At 38.1% G+C, this 18,223-nt stretch overlaps 2 protein-coding genes across 2 annotated transcripts; both read left to right on the forward strand.

Moving 5' to 3' along the window:
• Positions 1-478: 478 nt before the first annotated feature.
• On the forward strand, positions 479-8,119 carry adpgk2 (ADP-dependent glucokinase 2). Its single transcript, XM_060879608.1, has 6 exons — positions 479-747; positions 2,132-2,291; positions 3,317-3,507; positions 3,741-3,837; positions 5,216-5,352; positions 5,967-8,119. The coding sequence occupies exons 1-6, from the start codon at positions 558-560 to the stop codon at positions 6,635-6,637; spliced, it is 1,446 nt and encodes a 481-aa protein (XP_060735591.1). The 5' UTR covers positions 479-557; the 3' UTR covers positions 6,638-8,119.
• A 1,419-nt stretch (positions 8,120-9,538) lies between these two features.
• Positions 9,539-15,402, forward strand: psma3 (proteasome 20S subunit alpha 3). The gene is made up of 11 exons (XM_060879953.1): positions 9,539-9,684; positions 10,632-10,714; positions 10,815-10,938; positions 11,642-11,743; positions 11,954-12,027; positions 12,140-12,212; positions 12,327-12,392; positions 13,856-13,902; positions 14,922-14,989; positions 15,075-15,139; positions 15,222-15,402. The coding sequence occupies exons 1-11, from the start codon at positions 9,664-9,666 to the stop codon at positions 15,264-15,266; spliced, it is 768 nt and encodes a 255-aa protein (XP_060735936.1). The 5' UTR covers positions 9,539-9,663; the 3' UTR covers positions 15,267-15,402.
• The last annotated feature ends 2,821 nt before the right edge of the window (positions 15,403-18,223 follow it).

Raw genomic sequence — 18,223 nt, forward strand, 5'->3', positions numbered from 1 at the left:
AATACACACCCACCCATATAATCACATACACACACACACATAAACAGAAACACACACACACACACACATATAAATACACACACACACATATAATCACATATACACACAGACACTGTATAAACACACACACAAACACACACATAAACAAACACATACACACATAAACAAACATAAACAAACAAACACATACACACACACACACACACACACACACACACACACACACACACACACACACACACACACACACACACACACACACACACACACACACACACACACACACACACACACACACACACACACACACACACACATACATACATACATACATACATACATACATACATACATACATACATACATACATACATACATGCACGCACGCACGCACACACACACACACTTTTATTCTGAAGGCTATTTATGAACAGTGCAGACCCGGATATGACGCAACACACTTTGTTACACGTTGTGGCTCCGCCCACGCCACCTTGCCTCGCTGTCGTCTCTGAGCTTCATTAATAGTGGAGTTTAGTTTGCAGTGACGGGGAGCGATGGCAGTGGAGCTGCGCTCTAGTGTGAAATATGGCACAGTTTTGTCTTTTAGCGTGTTTCTGCTCGCCTACTGGTTCCGCTCTCCCCAGTCTCTGCTGGATGAAAGATTGGGCGCTGTGTTGTCCTCTTTACTCCGAGCTGAACGGAAAGTGGGCATGAACCACATCTCCAGACCCAGAGTGGCCATAGGTAACTACAGGCTGTGTGTGTGTGTGTGTGTGTGTGTGTGTGTGTGTGTGTGTGTGTGTGTGTGTGTGTGTGTGTGTGTGTGTGTGTGTGTGTGTGTGTGTGTGTGTGTGTGTGTGTGTGTATGTATGTATGTATGTGTATGTGTGCTGTCTGTTTGCTGTGTATGTGTGTACTGTTTGTGCTGTATGTATGTATGTATGTATGTATGTATGTATGTGTATGTATTTGTGTAGTGTATGTGTGCTGTCTGTGCTGTCTGTTTGCTGTGTATGTGTGTACTGTTTGTGCTGTGTGTGTGTATATGTATATGTATGTGTATGTACGTGTGTGTGCTGTGTGTGCACGCTGCATTTGTGTCTATTCTTTTATAGCTTGAAAATAATGATTTTATTCTAAAATTCACTTTTCATTTCACTATTCACATAACTGACTTATGTTTTGCAACTAGAAATAAGTTGAACAAGTCAAACACATGTCTTCATCTTCTGCTCTGTTTAGCAGAGAAGATTATTTTACACTTTCTCAACAGTCTCATCCAGTCACCACTTTTCATTCATTTACATTTTCATATTTTTTTTATATGTAAGTACTGTAGTTTTAATTAGAGTTTTAAAAATAGACTGCTCTTCTGTAATTATTCAGAGGCTTGGGACCTAATTAAAATGTCAGTGGTAAAGGTGTTGAACAATCGATCAGAAGATCATGGGTTCGATTCCCAGGTCCACCAAGCTGCCACTATTGGGCTCCTGAGCAAGGCTCTTAACCCCCAATTGCTCAGTTGTATAAAAATGAGATAATGTAAGTCGCTCTGGATATAAGATATATTCTGCTAAATGCTGTAAATGGATTTAAAGATGATTAACTAAAAGAATTTTTGTCACTAGTTGATTCTTAAAAAATATTTAATTGATTTAAATCTTATGCTTTAGCTGAGTTTTGCTATAATTTTTGTATTATTTTTTTCTATGTTATCTCTTCGAGCCATGATCAAACCGTGCAAAAAACAAACCCTCCTTCATAAGCACATGCATGCAAATCACTTGACATGTTTTTTGTAGTGTTTGTGTTAGAGCAGAAAATATCAGGACATGGTGTATTCCAAGGTCAGGGTTGGGTTCCTTGGCCCTAGAACAAGAAAACTGTTGCCTCATTGTGACCGTGTGCTTTGCTGGATAGTCAGGTTCAAAGATTAAGCAGCTGTGAGATTAGATCAGTTTGGAAAGACTGTAATGGTAAAAGATAAACATTATCTCTTATACATGTTCCTCCATTACTAATATACTTAGCATGCTTCACACAGCAGAAGCGATGTAGGCGGCAACACCAGTTAATGTCACTAATGCCTGGTATCTCGGGTGTCATCTCACACTCCTTTAATCATCAGGGTTCGGGGGCTGTGTGGACATTATTGTGGATGGTGTGACATTGCTGAACAAGATTGGACTGCAGCCAACTGATCAGCCTCTGCACCACGACTACATTGAGAATGTGAAACAGCTCGCTCAGAGTTTTGCCTACTTTTTTGCTCCGGGAGCAGCTTCTGAGTAAGTGTGTTATGTTTCTGTATGTGTAAATGGACTTTCAGGTTGTTTTTTTGCAGCTGGGTAAGCTATGGTCCACCACTCCTATATATTAGTTCTTGGTGTATCTGGAAAAACCTTTCTTATCTATAATTGAAGCTCTTAAGACTCTTATATTTCAGATTGCCTTTTTGAGTTTGAATTCTTTACCATGTAGTAAAACGAGCTTTTCCTGAAAGCTTGTACATTGTGTACAATATTCTTTAAAGGAGGATGCAAGTGTAAATCTGAAATTATAAGTTGTTTAAAATATACAGGTTATTAGGAGCACATATACATTAACCCATTTATGCCGTTTAATCAGTCGATCATGTGGCTGGAGCACAGTTCTTCAAAATCATGCAGATGCATGTTAAGAGCTTCAGTTACATTCACATTAAATATCCAAATGGAATGGGGGAAAATGTGATCTGTGACTTTTACTGTTAAATGGATGTTGGTTTGAATATTTCAGAAACTGCTGATCTCATGGGATTTACACAGAATGTGTAAAAAGAACAACCAAATAAAACCTTTTGATAGAAGAGAGTGTCCAGACTGGTCTGAGCTGAAAGGAAGTCGATAATAAAATCAAGTAAACACTCTTTACAACCGCGGTGAGCAGAAAAGCAGCTCAGAATGCACAACACATCAAACTTGTGGAAGTGGAAGGGCAACTCCTGGGATTTAGTTTATAAAGACTCTTTGACTAAAGAGAATTCCTTAAACGTTTTTCATAACTTATACAAGTACAGTTACAGCTAATAGATAAGGGTAAAAAATACTGCTCTATTCTTTTTTCATACTGGAACCATATAGAGCCTGATGTCTTTCCAGTCAGTTTGTTGGTTGTTGAACAGTAAAATTGTTTAGTAAGGTTGTTCATAGAAAAATAATTTGAGTTAGATGGAATACATGCATATGTTATTCAAATTGAAGAGGATTGCAAGTGCTTTATTATTACTCTTACTTCATTTCTTCTTTTCTTTTCACTCCTGCTTGTCCCGTAGGAGGTTGGTGGTGAACGACACACTCTTCAGTCAGCTGGTGGAGGCCTCTCGAGAGTTGCCAGGAAACCGTTGGTCAGTTGGGGGTAACGCACCAGTGATGGCAGGCAGGATGGCCAGTGAGGGCTGTGATGTTTTACTTGGTGGCAGCTTCAGCACAGACTTTAATGACTACCTCTCTGAACATATCACAGGTCAGACTCCACCACTGCCTTCATTTTCATCTCCATATTTTGAAAATAGGATTACATCATTTCTTTGGTTTTTTTTTTGCTGCTTGATAACTCCTCAGTGTCTAGTGACTGAAACTTAAACACACGTGTTCACTCAGTTATACGTATGTACTTGTTTGGAATGATTGCTACAATTAAATATAGCCTGTTTTGCTGTCTGGCTGTTTTGTGAAAATTCTGCCTAATCTTTGTAGTGGCAGGCAACACAGTGGAGGAACCAGATATTCATCTGATCCTGGAATATCCCTCTGGGGCTACATGGGGGCCGTATACCTCCCGAAGAGCCAACAGGTTAACACACTTTCATCCTTTGCAGTTTGCTTCAGTCTTGTATTGTTAACTGGATATTAGAAGCATTTGTAATGTGGTGAGTGCCTAATTGCCAGTTTATTTGTGGCTGAAGTGTAAGTGTGTGTTAGAGTGTAAGGCTGATATCTGTGTAGAAAGCAAGAGGTTAGAAATTCAGAATAGTTTGCCAGGGTTGCTTTCCCGCAGTGTGAAATATATTTTGAATAACCAGGCTGCTGATTGCAAATCAGGTTATGTAAACTACTTTGCAGGAATGCAGCAGCGGGTCTAATTTTGGAGTGGCATTCATATTCATTCTAATTCTTTGTTAGGCATAAATATTGACACGTGCATTGTGGGATAATCTGAGTGTTTATCAAACAAAAATACACATTAAATTAACTGAAATCACTATCAGTCGAAATCTGGATATTGGAAGCTTGAAAGATATTTGTAATGAAAATTGTGGAAAGAACCACATAATATCTGAGAAACATTGTTTTGTGTTCTTTAATTTCAAACTATAGGTTCTTAGTTTGTGCAGTGGAACGTGGGTGGGAAGAAATGCTTTGTAGATACACCTTTAAACAACTTAGAATTGAGAAAAACATTACAATAACTGATTAAGTTGAAGATAGACAACGTTGATGATGCACCTTTTACACCTAGAGAATCGATGCATAAGACAAACTGTCAGTATTCATCTTATCCGCCAATGACCATAGACGTTCCACAGCAGCTCAGATTAAATGCAGAAATACAAATAGACTTGAATGCAGATTATTCACACCTCATAGTATTTTGAAAGCAAGTTCAGCTGGTTAATGTGTGGAATCAGGTGTGGCTCTTGCTTGATTGAAGGAAAATCTGCACCTGGCCAGTTGTGGGTAAGATTGGACACTGCTGGTAAAGACTGTACTAGAGTTCAGGCTGTGAAGGAGCATGTCATTGGTTGGACGTGTTGAAAGGATGCAGCTCTTACTAACAAGACCTGATGTTATGGCTAAGCGAGAACTGAAAATCTGGGACATGTGGTTCATGACGAACTGAAGGAACTAGGTTGTGAACAACATGATTAAACTGGGACTTGTTCATCTTAAAAAAGAGACCTGCAATATATTCAAATCTCAGTGATCGAAATTGCCACCAACTTTGAGTAGCATATAATGTGTTTATCACAATTATTACCCACGAAAAACCGTAAACTGCCGTGAGAAATTATTTAACATAACATCGCTTGTGTCTTTTTAAAGAAGTTTATCTTATTTTACTTTAAGAAAGCTCACTGCTCATAACCCCCATGCTCACTGTATTGGTTATTTAATTAAGAATTTCAAAAAAGCGCATTCGTTTCTTTGACTGTGAAACCCGGTTCTCACAGGTACATTGTCCACAGTGATGACCACAACCCATACTTGGACTCGATGGAAGAATTTGAGAAGAAGCTGCAGAGCTTTAAACCTGACCTGCTGGTGGTGGGAGGACTTCAGATGATGGACAACTTCCCATTCAAGCAAGGTGGACTCAGTGGATTCTCACACATAATTATAAGTATTTAGAAAGGACGGAGAAGAAAGTGTTTTTAAAAAAATGTTTTATTTTTTTTTTCCAGAATGCCTCATAAACATCAGAGTTTATATTTAAACAGATTCTAGCATATCAATAAGTTTAGGGAAGGCTGTAAGATGAGGATATTTATTGGTTTAGCAGTGAAACCAAATGCAGAATATTCATGTTTTTGTCGTGTTAATGCTATTCCTATAGAATACACATACTCCTCTATAATCCTTTAGTTACCATGGGAAAATATTTCTGTCGATTTTGTGCTTTACCTTTTTGTGCCCTGGAGCAAAAGCAGGATTAGCTAAACTTACACACTCCCTCACTCACATGCCATACTGCTGATGTTTGGATCAGAGGTCTAGCAAAGCTCTAGCAAAGAATGTGTGTTACATGCTGAGAATAAAACCTGGGCATGTCACTTCTTATTTTTTGTGGCATTAGTTTGGTCCTTCATGGAAATTATATTACCAGTTGTTACTTTCTTGATCCGTATTTCTGTTAGAGTTTTTCTTCAGCATTTATGAGGCAGGGTGTCAGACATAAACTGATAATGATTTTTTTTTTTCCAGGAGAGCGTGAGGCTCTACTGAATCGTCTGGCTCAGCTTCTGTCTTCAGCTTCACCTCAGACCAATGTGCATTTTGAAATGGCCAGCTTTGTTGACGAGGCTCTGATGTCTGATCTGTTAGAGCTTGTGGTTCCTCATGCTGACTCTCTGGGCATGAACGAGCAGGAACTGCCCAATCTATTGAGCCTTTTGCGTGGCAGCACTGTGACCGTGCTCTCTGACCCCAACCCTCGTGTGGCCACCGTACTGGACCAGATGCGAGAGCTTTACCGCATCGTGAACCTCAGGCACAGGCAGTCTGGCCGTGGTCGAGCCCTTACCAGGCTACACGTTCACACACTGGCCTTCCAGGCAATTATTGTCAGGGATGGCTCTCAGTGGAAGAACACCATGTCAGCCACGGCCAAGGCCTCACTCACCGCCAACCGGCACGTATGTGGCTCAGCTGACATCGACCCCAGCAAGGCGCGCCTCATCTTGGACGAATCATTCTCTGTAAGCAGGAGGGAAGGCAGTCAGAGAATTCCCCTACAGGAATCCCGGCCTGTCTCCTGTTGGATTGAGGATGAATATGAGATCTGTGTGGCTCCTGTGCTTGTCTGCACTGAGGTTTATCAGACCGCCGGGGGAGGAGACAACATCTCTGCTGCTGGCCTCGTGCTGCAGATATAACAGAGGAGAAGGGAAATGAACTCTGAATCGCTAGTCCTATTGTGCAAACATCCCACATATATGAAGACTTTTATTTTAAGCTGTAGTCTTACAAATGCACATGAAACATGTGTGTTTTAATTCAGTACCAGAGCATTTGCATGTGTCTTGGTCCTGTCATCTCTTATTCATTCACTAAAATGCTGGAATCTTTAATGTGGATTGGTTCAAATGCCATATCTATAGTCATCATAGTCAAGTGATTGGAAAGGTTTTTCTAGTTTTTAGTCCTCCTTCTTAACTGAATTTGCCACAACATACTTATAACCAATGCTTTGCATTGCCACATACACTATTCCACCTCTTGCAAGAAAGAGTCTTACTTCACATCTATTCTTTCCTCTTTTCCTTTGCTTCACATCATCTTATGTCTTTTTTTTAATCATGTAAATGTTTTCTTTTATTCCTAATTTGGTTGCATGAAAGCAAATGCATTTTTGGAGAACGAATTGTAACCAGACCTTTTCTCTTTTCTTTATTTTTTTAAGGGCAGTTTGTGTTGATATTTATTGAACTTTCACAGCAAAACCGCTCATCTTCCAGGAACATTTACTCCATCTCAAGAAATGCCTATAAAACAGGTCACTGCATTTATTGGTCAACACATGGGGAACTTTGGTTAATGCCAAAAGTTCTAGTTTTTAATTTGATAGTTCGGGTTAATTTATAGAAATGTAAATTGATCCGAGCTTGACAGGGTTTCATGGGTCTTCGTCTTGTAGCTTCTTTCTTTCCCTGCAGAATGAACCAATTTTCTACCTACCTCCTGTGCCTAGATTGCCTATATCTCCTCTACATTGAAGAATTTGTTGCTATCTGATCTCTATGAAATCTGTTAACTGATTCCTGAATTAATGCATTGAAAAGGGTGTTTGTTTTCTTGTTACCCTCCTGTATGAGGCACAACTGAGTGGTGTTCTAGCCTGTGAGAACAATCAGAAATGTTTTTGGACACTTAGCTGCTGATAGCCCAAGAAGTCTCAGGGATTAGCCAAGCGTTGCTATTTTGGATTCAAGCAGCTAAGTGGCAGACTTAATGACGTTTGTTTCAGCCTTACTATTATTGAGACCACATGCTCAGAAGTAGGAATATTTTGTATTGCATGAAGTAAAAAATGCAGTGGGAATTCAGTTTTTGATTTGAGTTATATGTATAATTCTATACATATTTTGATGGTCATAAGTTAATAAAAAAATTTACACACAATGATTATGATGTTTATGGATGAAATGTAGCAATGTAGTAATGAGCCGTACTTGAGTGCAAGTATCATATCTGTCTGGTGTGGTAGTACCCATGCTGCACTTTTTACCAGTTCTGTTTTTATATCTCTGTAACAAGTTTGATGAATGAATAATTCTGAGTTACAAGTGAAGATGTGCTTGTGAAAATATGTTCTCCTTTTTATTCTTATATAATTAAAACTTGCATCCCATTTCTGACATGCTTTCTGACATTTTGTGTTTTTTTTCTGTAGAGAAATACTGCACTCTACAGTGAAACCTCCATAACAGTGCAGTGCAGAGAGTGGGGTGAACAAGTTCCTCTTTGACAACACTGACACCACCGAACACTCCACAGTGATCAAAACATGTTTGTTTTATAGTGTGAGCAGATGTCATCTAAGTAGATATTAGTGTTAGTTAAATGTTAGTTAGTATAATTGTATTAGCTTTGTGTATAATAAAAATTCTAATTATTGATATTTACTGACTGTAGTAAGAATTTAATACAGTCCAGTTGTAATCTTGTCAGTAATATTTTTGGAGTAAAAACAAATTATTTAGCTGAAATTTGAACACTTTGTGATAGGATGAAAGGTCTGTATTATCTGAACAAGATATAAAATGAATTATTTAATTTAAACACTAAATAGCCAAAGGTATGTGGAGACCTGTCTGTGACTCCTGTTTGTGCTTTGTTGGATTTATATTCCAAAGGTACGGCATTAATATGGAGTTGGTCTACACCCGTTTTTTTAATTATCTTCGTTTAATCTATCCTACTACCTCTGATCCCCCTTCTGTACACAGCACCTTAAACGGTTCTCACCACCATACGCTAGTGCAAGGTTTATCAGTATAAACGTGTGCATGAGCTACTGTGTAACCAACACATGTTGCCATTTAAGACTGATTTTGTTTCTTTGATGGCACAACAACCTTTGTGTCAAACTCTAGAGCAGTGGTGTCCAATCTTATCCACAAAGGGTAGGTGTGGGTGCAGGTTTTCATTCCAACTAAGCAGAACCCATGCCTCATTCCACCTGTTTAATCAGTTGTTCTTGGCTTTTAGTAGACTCTGGTGTGGCTTCTGCTTGGTTGGAATGAAAACCTGCACCCACACCGGCCCTTTCCGGATAATTTTGGACACCACTGCTTTAGAGACTGGTGTGTGTGTGTGTGTGTGTGTGTGTGTGTGTGAGAGAGAGAAAATCCCTGGAGACCAGCAGTTTCTGAAATACTCAAGCTATCCCATCTGACAACAACCACATCATGCTTAAAACCACACTTTCCCCCAATCTGATGTCCGATGAGAACATCAGTTGAATCTCTTGACCTGTATTTGCATGATATTGTGCACCATGCTGTCACTACATAACTGCATGAACGTGTACCTGCAGGAAAGTGTCTCTATTACAAGGGCTGTGATCATATATGCTTCATATATAACACAAATTCATGTTTATATTAGCAGAAACTTTATAAAATGTATTATTTTTTTAATAATAAATTTATTATTAACAAAGATAGAAGCTTAAAAACGTCACTTCATTCCCAGAGACTTGTAGTATGTATTCTGTGTAGCTAACTTCACGTCGGTGGGGTATTTTAACTAAGTCATGATTGGACGATATTGTGTCCAATCAGTGACGTCCTTATTGCGCGGTTTCCTGTTCAGTCAGGAATTGCCGCTAACGTTAGCAGATGCTAAGCTAGCTAGGTGGTGTTTTGTGCTAAGCTAAAGTGTACAGTTGTAGGATAAAATGAGTTCTATTGGTACCGGGGTGAGTTCATATTAAATGTTTGTATCTGTTTTTCTTTAACAGGGTCAGTTTTTTAATATTTTTAAGTGTTCTTTTTAAATAAATGACCATTTGTTTGTAGCTTCGTCTAAAACCACACAAGAGCACATTCTGAGGGACCACTAAACTGTCCCCAGTGCTAATGGAGCTTATGTTATGTTAGTAATTACAGTCAGAATGTAAGAATAAATGTCTGTTGAGCGTTTTAATGATGGTTCTGACATCTTGTCGGATTCTGGCGTTTATTTTTGTTGGTGTCTTTGCTGAGTCACTGCCTGCTAACAATGAATAACAAGCTAAACTCGCAGCACTGAGCTCGAATGACACATAGCGTTAGCAACATGGCTAACAAAAGTGAAAGTAATCTAAATTTTCTCTCAAGGCAAATAAATGTTTGCTGTAACTATATATAATTTAGTGTTAACATCCCATTCACTGAAATAATTAACGATAGTATTAATCAAGAATAAGTTAAGACGTGCTTCATTTGTATGGAATGAAGTAACATCTATTATTTAATCAATACAACATTTGTTAGACTGTATATTTATAATCACACCCTCCGGTGTCACCCATATGAGGATGAGGTTCCCCTTTGAGTCTGGTTCCTCTCAAGGTTTCTTCCTTTACCATCTAAGGGAGTTTTTCCTCTCCACTGCTGCCTGAGTCACCTCAGACTTGCTCATTGGGGATAAATACATACACATTGTGAACTAAATATATCTAATATTAATCTTGAATTATGTATTCTATTAATCTTTATATCATTCTTTATATTAAAATATTTTGTTCTATGTTTCTGTTCTGTAAAGCTGCTTTGAGACAATGTCAATTGTAAAAAGCGCTATACAAATAAATTTGAATTGAATATTATTTCTGATGTTAAGCTTTTACTGAACACTAACAGCTTTTTTTTAACTGCAATCTAGTATGACTTGTCTGCTTCCACTTTTTCGCCGGATGGCAGGGTGTTTCAAGTGGAGTATGCCATGAAAGCAGTAGAAAATAGCAGGTATGTCATTGGATGGAAAGTCTTTTTTTTCTGTTCACCTTTCTAAACGTTTGTGTCATAAATGTGTTACATGTTGATGGTTTTTTGCTTGTTCCTGCAGCACAGCGATTGCAATCCGCTGCAAAGATGGAGTAGTGTTTGGTGTAGAGAAGTTGGTGCTGTCCAAACTATACGAACAAGGCTCCAACAAGCGTATCTTCAACATCGATCGCCACGTTGGCATGGTGTGTGATTATGTCCATGATAGAAAGTGTTGTATTTGTTCAGAAATAAATACAAAGGTAACAGTGGTGTCAGGATTGTAGCACAGCTATCCAATCACCAGCCATTTTAATAGGAACACCGGTATCCCTGCTTATTCATGAAGTTGTCCAATCAGACTTTCACTTGACCAATGAGCAACACATAAAACCAGGTGACTTAGTTTGTAGCACAGTTGTGGGTACCAGACGGGCTGCCTATCTGCTCCCCATGGATGTAAAGTGTTGTCAGTCTCTGCTGTTATTAGTTATCGGTCTCCTCTGACCTCACACCACAACACTTCCACCCTCGGATGTGCCGCTTACTGGATGCTTTTTGTTTTCTCTCACCATTTTGTGTAAACTCTAGGAACTGTTGTGTGTGAAAATCCCACATCAGCAGTTTCTAAATAAACAAAGTATCCTATTAGGTACCAACAACCATTCTATTCTTATTGTCACAGTTATTACATTTTAACACATTAAGATGTTTGATGAGAACATTAACTGAAGCTCTTGATGTGTAACTACATGTTTTTATGCACTGTGCTGCTGATTGGCTGATTAGATAACTGCATGAATTTGCAAAGGTTAAAGTGGACAGTGTTATATATATAGAGCTGTTAAGTCTTTCATCATCACTACTGTATATATGAGGTGTGAATATTGCTCTCTGCTCTGACTTTAGGCTGTGGCAGGGCTGCTTGCAGATGCTAGATCTCTTGCTGAGGTTGCAAGGGAAGAAGCATCCAACTTCCGTTCCAACTATGGCCATGACATCCCTCTGAAGGTAAGATTAAAGGCTGTGATGCGCTGCGATGGTTGAACCTGATCCATTGTTATTATTGCTCTGTAAAAAGCAGTGTGACCATTAACATTTCCCAGTATTCAATAGAATAAAAAAAATCTTATCGTTGAATGTACAAGTGATGTGTATAATAATTGTGCTTTCGGTCATTTAATTTCCATGTGATTTCCTCTTTTTTCATTATCTGAAAAGCATCTATCAGACAGAGTCGCCATGTATGTCCATGCCTACACGTTATACAGTGCTGTACGGCCTTTTGGGTGCAGGTAGGTCAAATGTATACACAGCAGGATTATAATGCAACAATATCTATACAGTAATACATGTTTATATTTAATAAAATATTTGAGGGATATTTCTTGTCATTTCTGATTCTAGTTTCATCCTTGGCTCTTATGATGAAGATGACGGTCCCCAGCTGTACATGGTCGACCCATCAGGAATTTCATATGTAAGATGGTGTCAGTTTTGCTTCATTATATGCTTTGTTGCTTCATGGATGCTTCATGGATTCTTAAAAAAGTCAGTCTTTCAAGTACTAACATTACTACGTCACTGTTTATAGGGTTACTGGGGATGTGCCATCGGAAAAGCCAAACAAGCTGCAAAAACGGAAATCGAGAAACTTCAGGTGGGTTTCCACTGTTCCACTGTGTGTCTGAGATCGTGTGAATCCAAATGTTTGATGAAACTAATCAGAGCGGCTTCAGCCACATGGACATCACAGGCACCTTCTATGCTTTATAACCTTTTATTTATAGTTAGTTGGGAAGCAACAACAGTTAGCCCACGTTTCAATACGGATCCATTCTTAGGTGTTTTAGTACATGCGTTAAATGCAATTTTTTATTTCAAAACTTTTTTTTTTTTTTTACTTTTTAAGCACAAAATCCTTTTCAATTTTTATACATTTCTGTTGCATGTTGTATGACAAATGTCCATAATTTTGATGATTGTGTACATCACTAACCACTGAACACAGTTGCACATCCATGGTAATGACCACCACAACTGCTCTTGCTCAGTCCCTATTAGTGAGGGACTGTTGCTTTTTGGATGACACTGTTACCTGCTCTGCTATTTTTGCTTCCAGTCAGTAACTGGGTGATGGCACTAAAGATGTGTGTACTGGAAACGGGATATAGATAGATAGATATAGAGAGAGAGATATATATTTGTTTGTTTTCCGGATTCTCTTCTCCATTATACTCCACACCAAACTGAAATGCCCCCATACCACAGATTTGAAAGATGACTGTGCTTCCTCATATTCACTCTTCACTGCTCGCCATGTTGAATGTATGAAATGACACTAGCAAAATTTTCCCAACTTTAGTGCATAGTGATTGAATATTTACTCATGGGGAGGCATTTCCTCATCTCAGCATCTGGACTCCAGGCGCTCACACAGTACATTTAGAGAAAATGAGATATAATGCATTGGAATTATATACAAAACTGCAAATATCTCCCCTCACAAGCACATATTGAACTGTGTACAATTGTGGCATGTCTAATAGCTAGGTGTTTTATCCAAATTCAAAAATGAATATACATTTCAAGGCACAGGCTCCCCGTGACCCGAGGTAGTTCGGATAAGCGGTAGAAAATGAATGAATGAATATACATTTCATTAAAGCGTCATGTATAAATAAATGAGTGTTTATATGCACTTCATAGTGTCTCGTATGTAAATGTACTTATTATTCAGCTGAGCTAATAGAGGCACAAAGCTTGATCTTCATCACATTACATGTTTACACTAATCCCCTCTACCTAAACTTTAGTACAGGCTTCCTGAGTAAACAATTTTGTGTTTGTGCTACTCTGCATTACACTTGGCAGTATTGATTTTCTGGTCGTTGAACAGTTACACTCAGGTTTACACACACACACAAATTTGATTGTACACGTTGTAAGGACAATTCCCACATACACATGTATTGTGATCAGTGACTTTGAGTAATAAGGATTCCTCAGGATTACTATTTTCTATATAGAAAATTCTATTCCTGCACATAATTAGTTCTTATTGGTCATGTGAAATGCTACATCAAGCTAATCCTTTTTTAAATGTCCTCCTAATTCATACAGATGAAAGAAATGACCTGCCGAGAGCTGGTGAAAGAAGTTGCAAAGATGTAAGTACAACCTATAGCTATAACTGAGAGCATAACAGCTGATTCTTAGGCATTCTATACACCTCTGTACATTTTCCTGAAAACTTCTTGCAAACAAAAGGAAATGCCAAGACATGATGTTTTGTGTATATATCTATACATTTTCATTGCTTGTGTGAGTCATTAATATTAGATTGTAATGATTATTAGATGACATGTTTGTGTTTCCAAAGAGAGTACGTTTAAATGTTCTGCTGTAGACATAGTGCACTAGTTAGGGGGTTGTGCACCATTGTTATACCCTCTGTAGTGAGCAAACATAAGAATCCTGTGGCAGGTGGGTTTGACCAATCAAAGATCTCGTTCTTTCTAACTCCACCCGTTTATCCTGGCTCAAATTGCAGGGTCCCTGAACAAGCATAACAAGGTTCAGTGTTGTTGAAATAACAATAAAATGTACAATGGTTCATTTACTTGGCCACATGCTGCTGCACTGTCTGGTTGAACGTACTATAGCTGTTTAACCCATTAAGCAAATACAGCAGCTTGATCCTATCAACTCTTTACAGACAGACATAATGGGTTATACTGTAAGAAAAGTAAAAAATTTTTTTTACAAATTATCTAGAAATAGATGACTTAACAGTAAAAAAAAAAAAAAAAAGTTTGCCCAATGCACCACTTTCAGATTTTGTCATAAGTGACCAAGAAGGAAATCAGTTGTTTGTGTAGTATCACTTAGGAACACATTACATTTTGAAGAGTAAATTAAGCACTTCTATTACAATTCAACAGACTTAGGTTGGTTAACTAAATGTAGGTCTTAGAACATTACATTGTTTTGACTTTTGATACAATTACTATGAAATCTTGAATAAATAACTTTCAAAATTCCAAGCAAGTAACAAGTACTGTGAAAAATCAGTCAAATGATTTGATTTGGCCAAAGCACCCGGAGTTAAAATCATGAGGTCTGATGATGCTGACAGGGAAAGCTCATTCTTCATTCCTTATACTGGAAGAATCTTCTGTGTTTACAGCATCTACATTGTACACGATGAGGTGAAGGACAAAGCCTTTGAGTTGGAGCTGAGCTGGGTTGGAGAAGGTAGCAAAGATTTTTGTTTTAAATAGAAAAGAAGAAACATTCCTCATGCATTAAAAATATCTTACTGATTTTATCCCTCATTCAGTCACAAAAGGAAGGCATGAGCTGGTTCCCAAAGATATCAAAGAGGAGGCAGAGAAATATGCTAAAGTAAGTGATTTAGCAATAAACTCTGGGTCTCAGGTTTGTCTCTAGATTTTGAGCACAATTCTTGATTTTCTTCTTCTTCCAGGATTCATTGGAAGAAGATGATGACTCTGATGAGGACAATATGTAACCCGCTTGAAAATATTATCCAAGAGACTCCTTTTACATGCACCTGACAGACCCCAACTTTACTTTTATATGTTTTCTAAATTCAAACCTGTGTATGTATGTTTAACATCAGAAATAAATAAATGAAAGGTATTAAAGGTTGTTCTGCTTTTATATATATTTGACTAGAATATATGAGCAGTTACAATTCATTGAGTAACCCAATATTGAAGCACAGCACCAGGTCCAGTAAAGCCTCAGTCTTATGAACAAACAGAAGTCTGTAGCAGGACACTGCAAGGACTTGAACCTTGTGCTGAACTTCAGCAGTGCCAACCACCAGTGTAAGGAACTGCAGAGCAGCTGTTTGTCGATTTAAATCACAACACAAACACCTTTTTTAGTAAATTCCATTCTTAGGCTCATTAAACTACAACAAATCATAATATAAAGACAATATGGTCATGTGAATTTAAAACCAGAGCCTAGCAAATTGTCTGCTGTTCTAAAATAAGCAGGATGGAGGCTTAGGCTAGTTACTGTAGTACTGTAGCATGTGTAGATTCAGCAAGGTCACAAACATGACCTCTGATTGGCTAAAGTAACTTTGGGTCAGGAAATCACTTCAATATACACTCATGGTCTACTTCATCAGGAACACCTATATACCTGTACATTCCTGCAATTATACAAGTATATAATAATGTGGCACCACATGTCAGCTGTTGGCTAAGAACAGTGCTACAGAACAGATGCTACAGCAAGTACAGGCTTACTAACTCACAACAGTTGACACTTGGAAAAGTATTAGCTGGTCTGTCAAATCTTAAACTGCCCAGTTTGTGTTTGCATCATTCTGTGTCAAGTAAAAAATTTCAGATCAGCCCTACTGGTAATAACAACCATGTCACCTGGATAACTTAGCTCGAGAGCCGTATCTGCATGTTTTTTTGCAGTGCCACTGCCACAAAAATGCATGATTGGACAACTGTAGGAATTATTTAGGTTTTTCTATTAAAATGGCCATTGAGATATATAAAATTTTCCGTAAACATTTTACAGAATGTTAATTACTTTGTAAACTCAATTCAAAAACAGCTTAACATGCCATGCTGAGAAAATCTATTACCACTTTTGAGGTCTGTAATGATTACAGCAAGACTATTGTAGCAATGTCCACTGGTGTTGAGACACCCATAATGGCATATTTCCTCATTTTTCATTCCAACTGAGGTATATGTCTGCACTAGAACAGTGAAGTGAGAGGTCTTAAAGGTTTCAGCAGGGCCTTAGCTTACAAGAGTTTTTAAAAACCTAAATCTTCAACTTCATGTTTTAAAAATGTAGACATGAGGCATGTATGTAAAACAGTAAGCAAATTTATTCAAGCAGCCCTTTCTCCCAGGAAATAAAGACCCCAAACAAATAATTTCGTAAAGTACAGACAATAACTTATAAAGTATACAAACACTAGGTTTATAATTCAGGAGCTGTAAAGATGGTGTCCAGCAGAATCTAGTATACTTTTAGGTTTTGCAGACGATGTGTTAAATTAACTAGCACAAACTCCATTTCAGTAAAACCATACATGACACACCAGAAGGCATGAAGCCTTGTGAATGCCGATCCTGAGAACAAAGCACTTAAAGGAGATTGAGATCACATTCATATAAGGCTTGGCTTGTCTCTCCAAATTTGTTTGATCAATATGACTTACTACCTGTACAAATAGTACACATGTGGGAGAACGTAATCCAGTGACTGAAGATAAGAGCATCGTCCTACAGTTGTTTTCTGTCATACTGTGGATCTAAACTCATATCCTACCAGTCGCTGGCAGAACGTTCACCTAACCACCGCTCAGCCCAATTCAGCTTTTCCAAAATGATTTATCTAATTACAAAAATTTACAATTCTGAAAAGAGCGAAATAACCTCCAATAAATGTGTCAATCTACCTGTAACAAGCAAATCATGTATTGTTCTGCCAGACACAATATAAGGCAAACTTGTAGTTAGACAGCTTTGCTTATTTGAATTTGCGTATCGTGTGCTACCTCTTTGTGACGCTTCTGCTGTGCAAAATACGACGTTTGCAAATAGCGACTTACCTACTTAGTGTTTCGTGCTTTATGAAGAGAATCCCATCTGACTAGTGCTATTTGCTTTTCTGGCAATGCCCTCGTTTTTGATTGGCAGTAGTGCAGTACTTTGTGTGATGATCTGAAACGTGGAATAAATGAAGTCAAAATCATGAAGTCTACCTGCTCTGACAAATGACTAAGAGCCTATTATTCAAACATCTGCAGAGTTGTGGCATTAAACTGATCGGTTTGTACTTCAGCATGGATTAAACTGTATGAAACTGTGCCTAATCATTCAACCACTTAAATCATCAGAATATGTGCAGTTTGTCATAATTAGAGGCCTCTGTAGCTTCTTTAGGCAAATTGCAATGAAAACATTAATAAGTCCTCCAATTTTACCTAACCAACCCAGGGAGCTGAGAAAATCTGCCCGGACAGTGAGCACTGTTAAATACCTGGCTGTAAAAACACAGTACTAATTAAATGTCTGAAAAAAAAGTTTAGATTTTGTATACCTCTCAAACAGAAGTAGATTTAAATGCTAACACTTTTGTAGCGATCGGGTCAAATTGACACATTTTATATTTTTGTGAAAAGTGTTGGGCATTTGTTGTAAATCATCCGTATGATGTGGTGATGTGTTAATATGCACTTATTACTACTTAAAATGTTCAGAGAACATGACTAATTATTGCATATGGTGCCATGAATTTCACCTTTATCTGCGAGCAGGTTGAGCAATTAGACCCTGACGAGAAAAGAGAATTAAACTACATGTGCTTGCAGATCTGAAGAAATCAAACCTGCCAGTTTCTATAAAAGCTCTTTTGCTGCTCCACAATCACAGAAACCTGTGTGTGTGCAGTTCACACCACCCTGTGATCATTTTTAAT

This window comes from Tachysurus vachellii, chromosome 10, assembly GCF_030014155.1.
Source record: "Tachysurus vachellii isolate PV-2020 chromosome 10, HZAU_Pvac_v1, whole genome shotgun sequence".
In the NCBI taxonomy this organism is placed as follows: domain Eukaryota; kingdom Metazoa; phylum Chordata; class Actinopteri; order Siluriformes; family Bagridae; genus Tachysurus; species Tachysurus vachellii.

Coding starts and splice junctions, on each gene's coding strand:
- adpgk2 (XM_060879608.1), top strand. CDS start 558: ATGGCAGTGGAGCTGCGCTCTAGTGTGAAATATGGCACAGTTTTGTCT. Junction 3,508..3,740: donor CCTCTCTGAACATATCACAG/GTCAGACTCCAC, acceptor TAATCTTTGTAG/TGGCAGGCAACACAGTGGAG. Junction 3,838..5,215: donor ACCTCCCGAAGAGCCAACAG/GTTAACACACTT, acceptor CGGTTCTCACAG/GTACATTGTCCACAGTGATG.
- psma3 (XM_060879953.1), top strand. CDS start 9,664: ATGAGTTCTATTGGTACCGGG. Junction 10,715..10,814: donor AAAGCAGTAGAAAATAGCAG/GTATGTCATTGG, acceptor TTGTTCCTGCAG/CACAGCGATTGCAATCCGCT. Junction 15,140..15,221: donor AGGCAGAGAAATATGCTAAA/GTAAGTGATTTA, acceptor TTCTTCTTCCAG/GATTCATTGGAAGAAGATGA.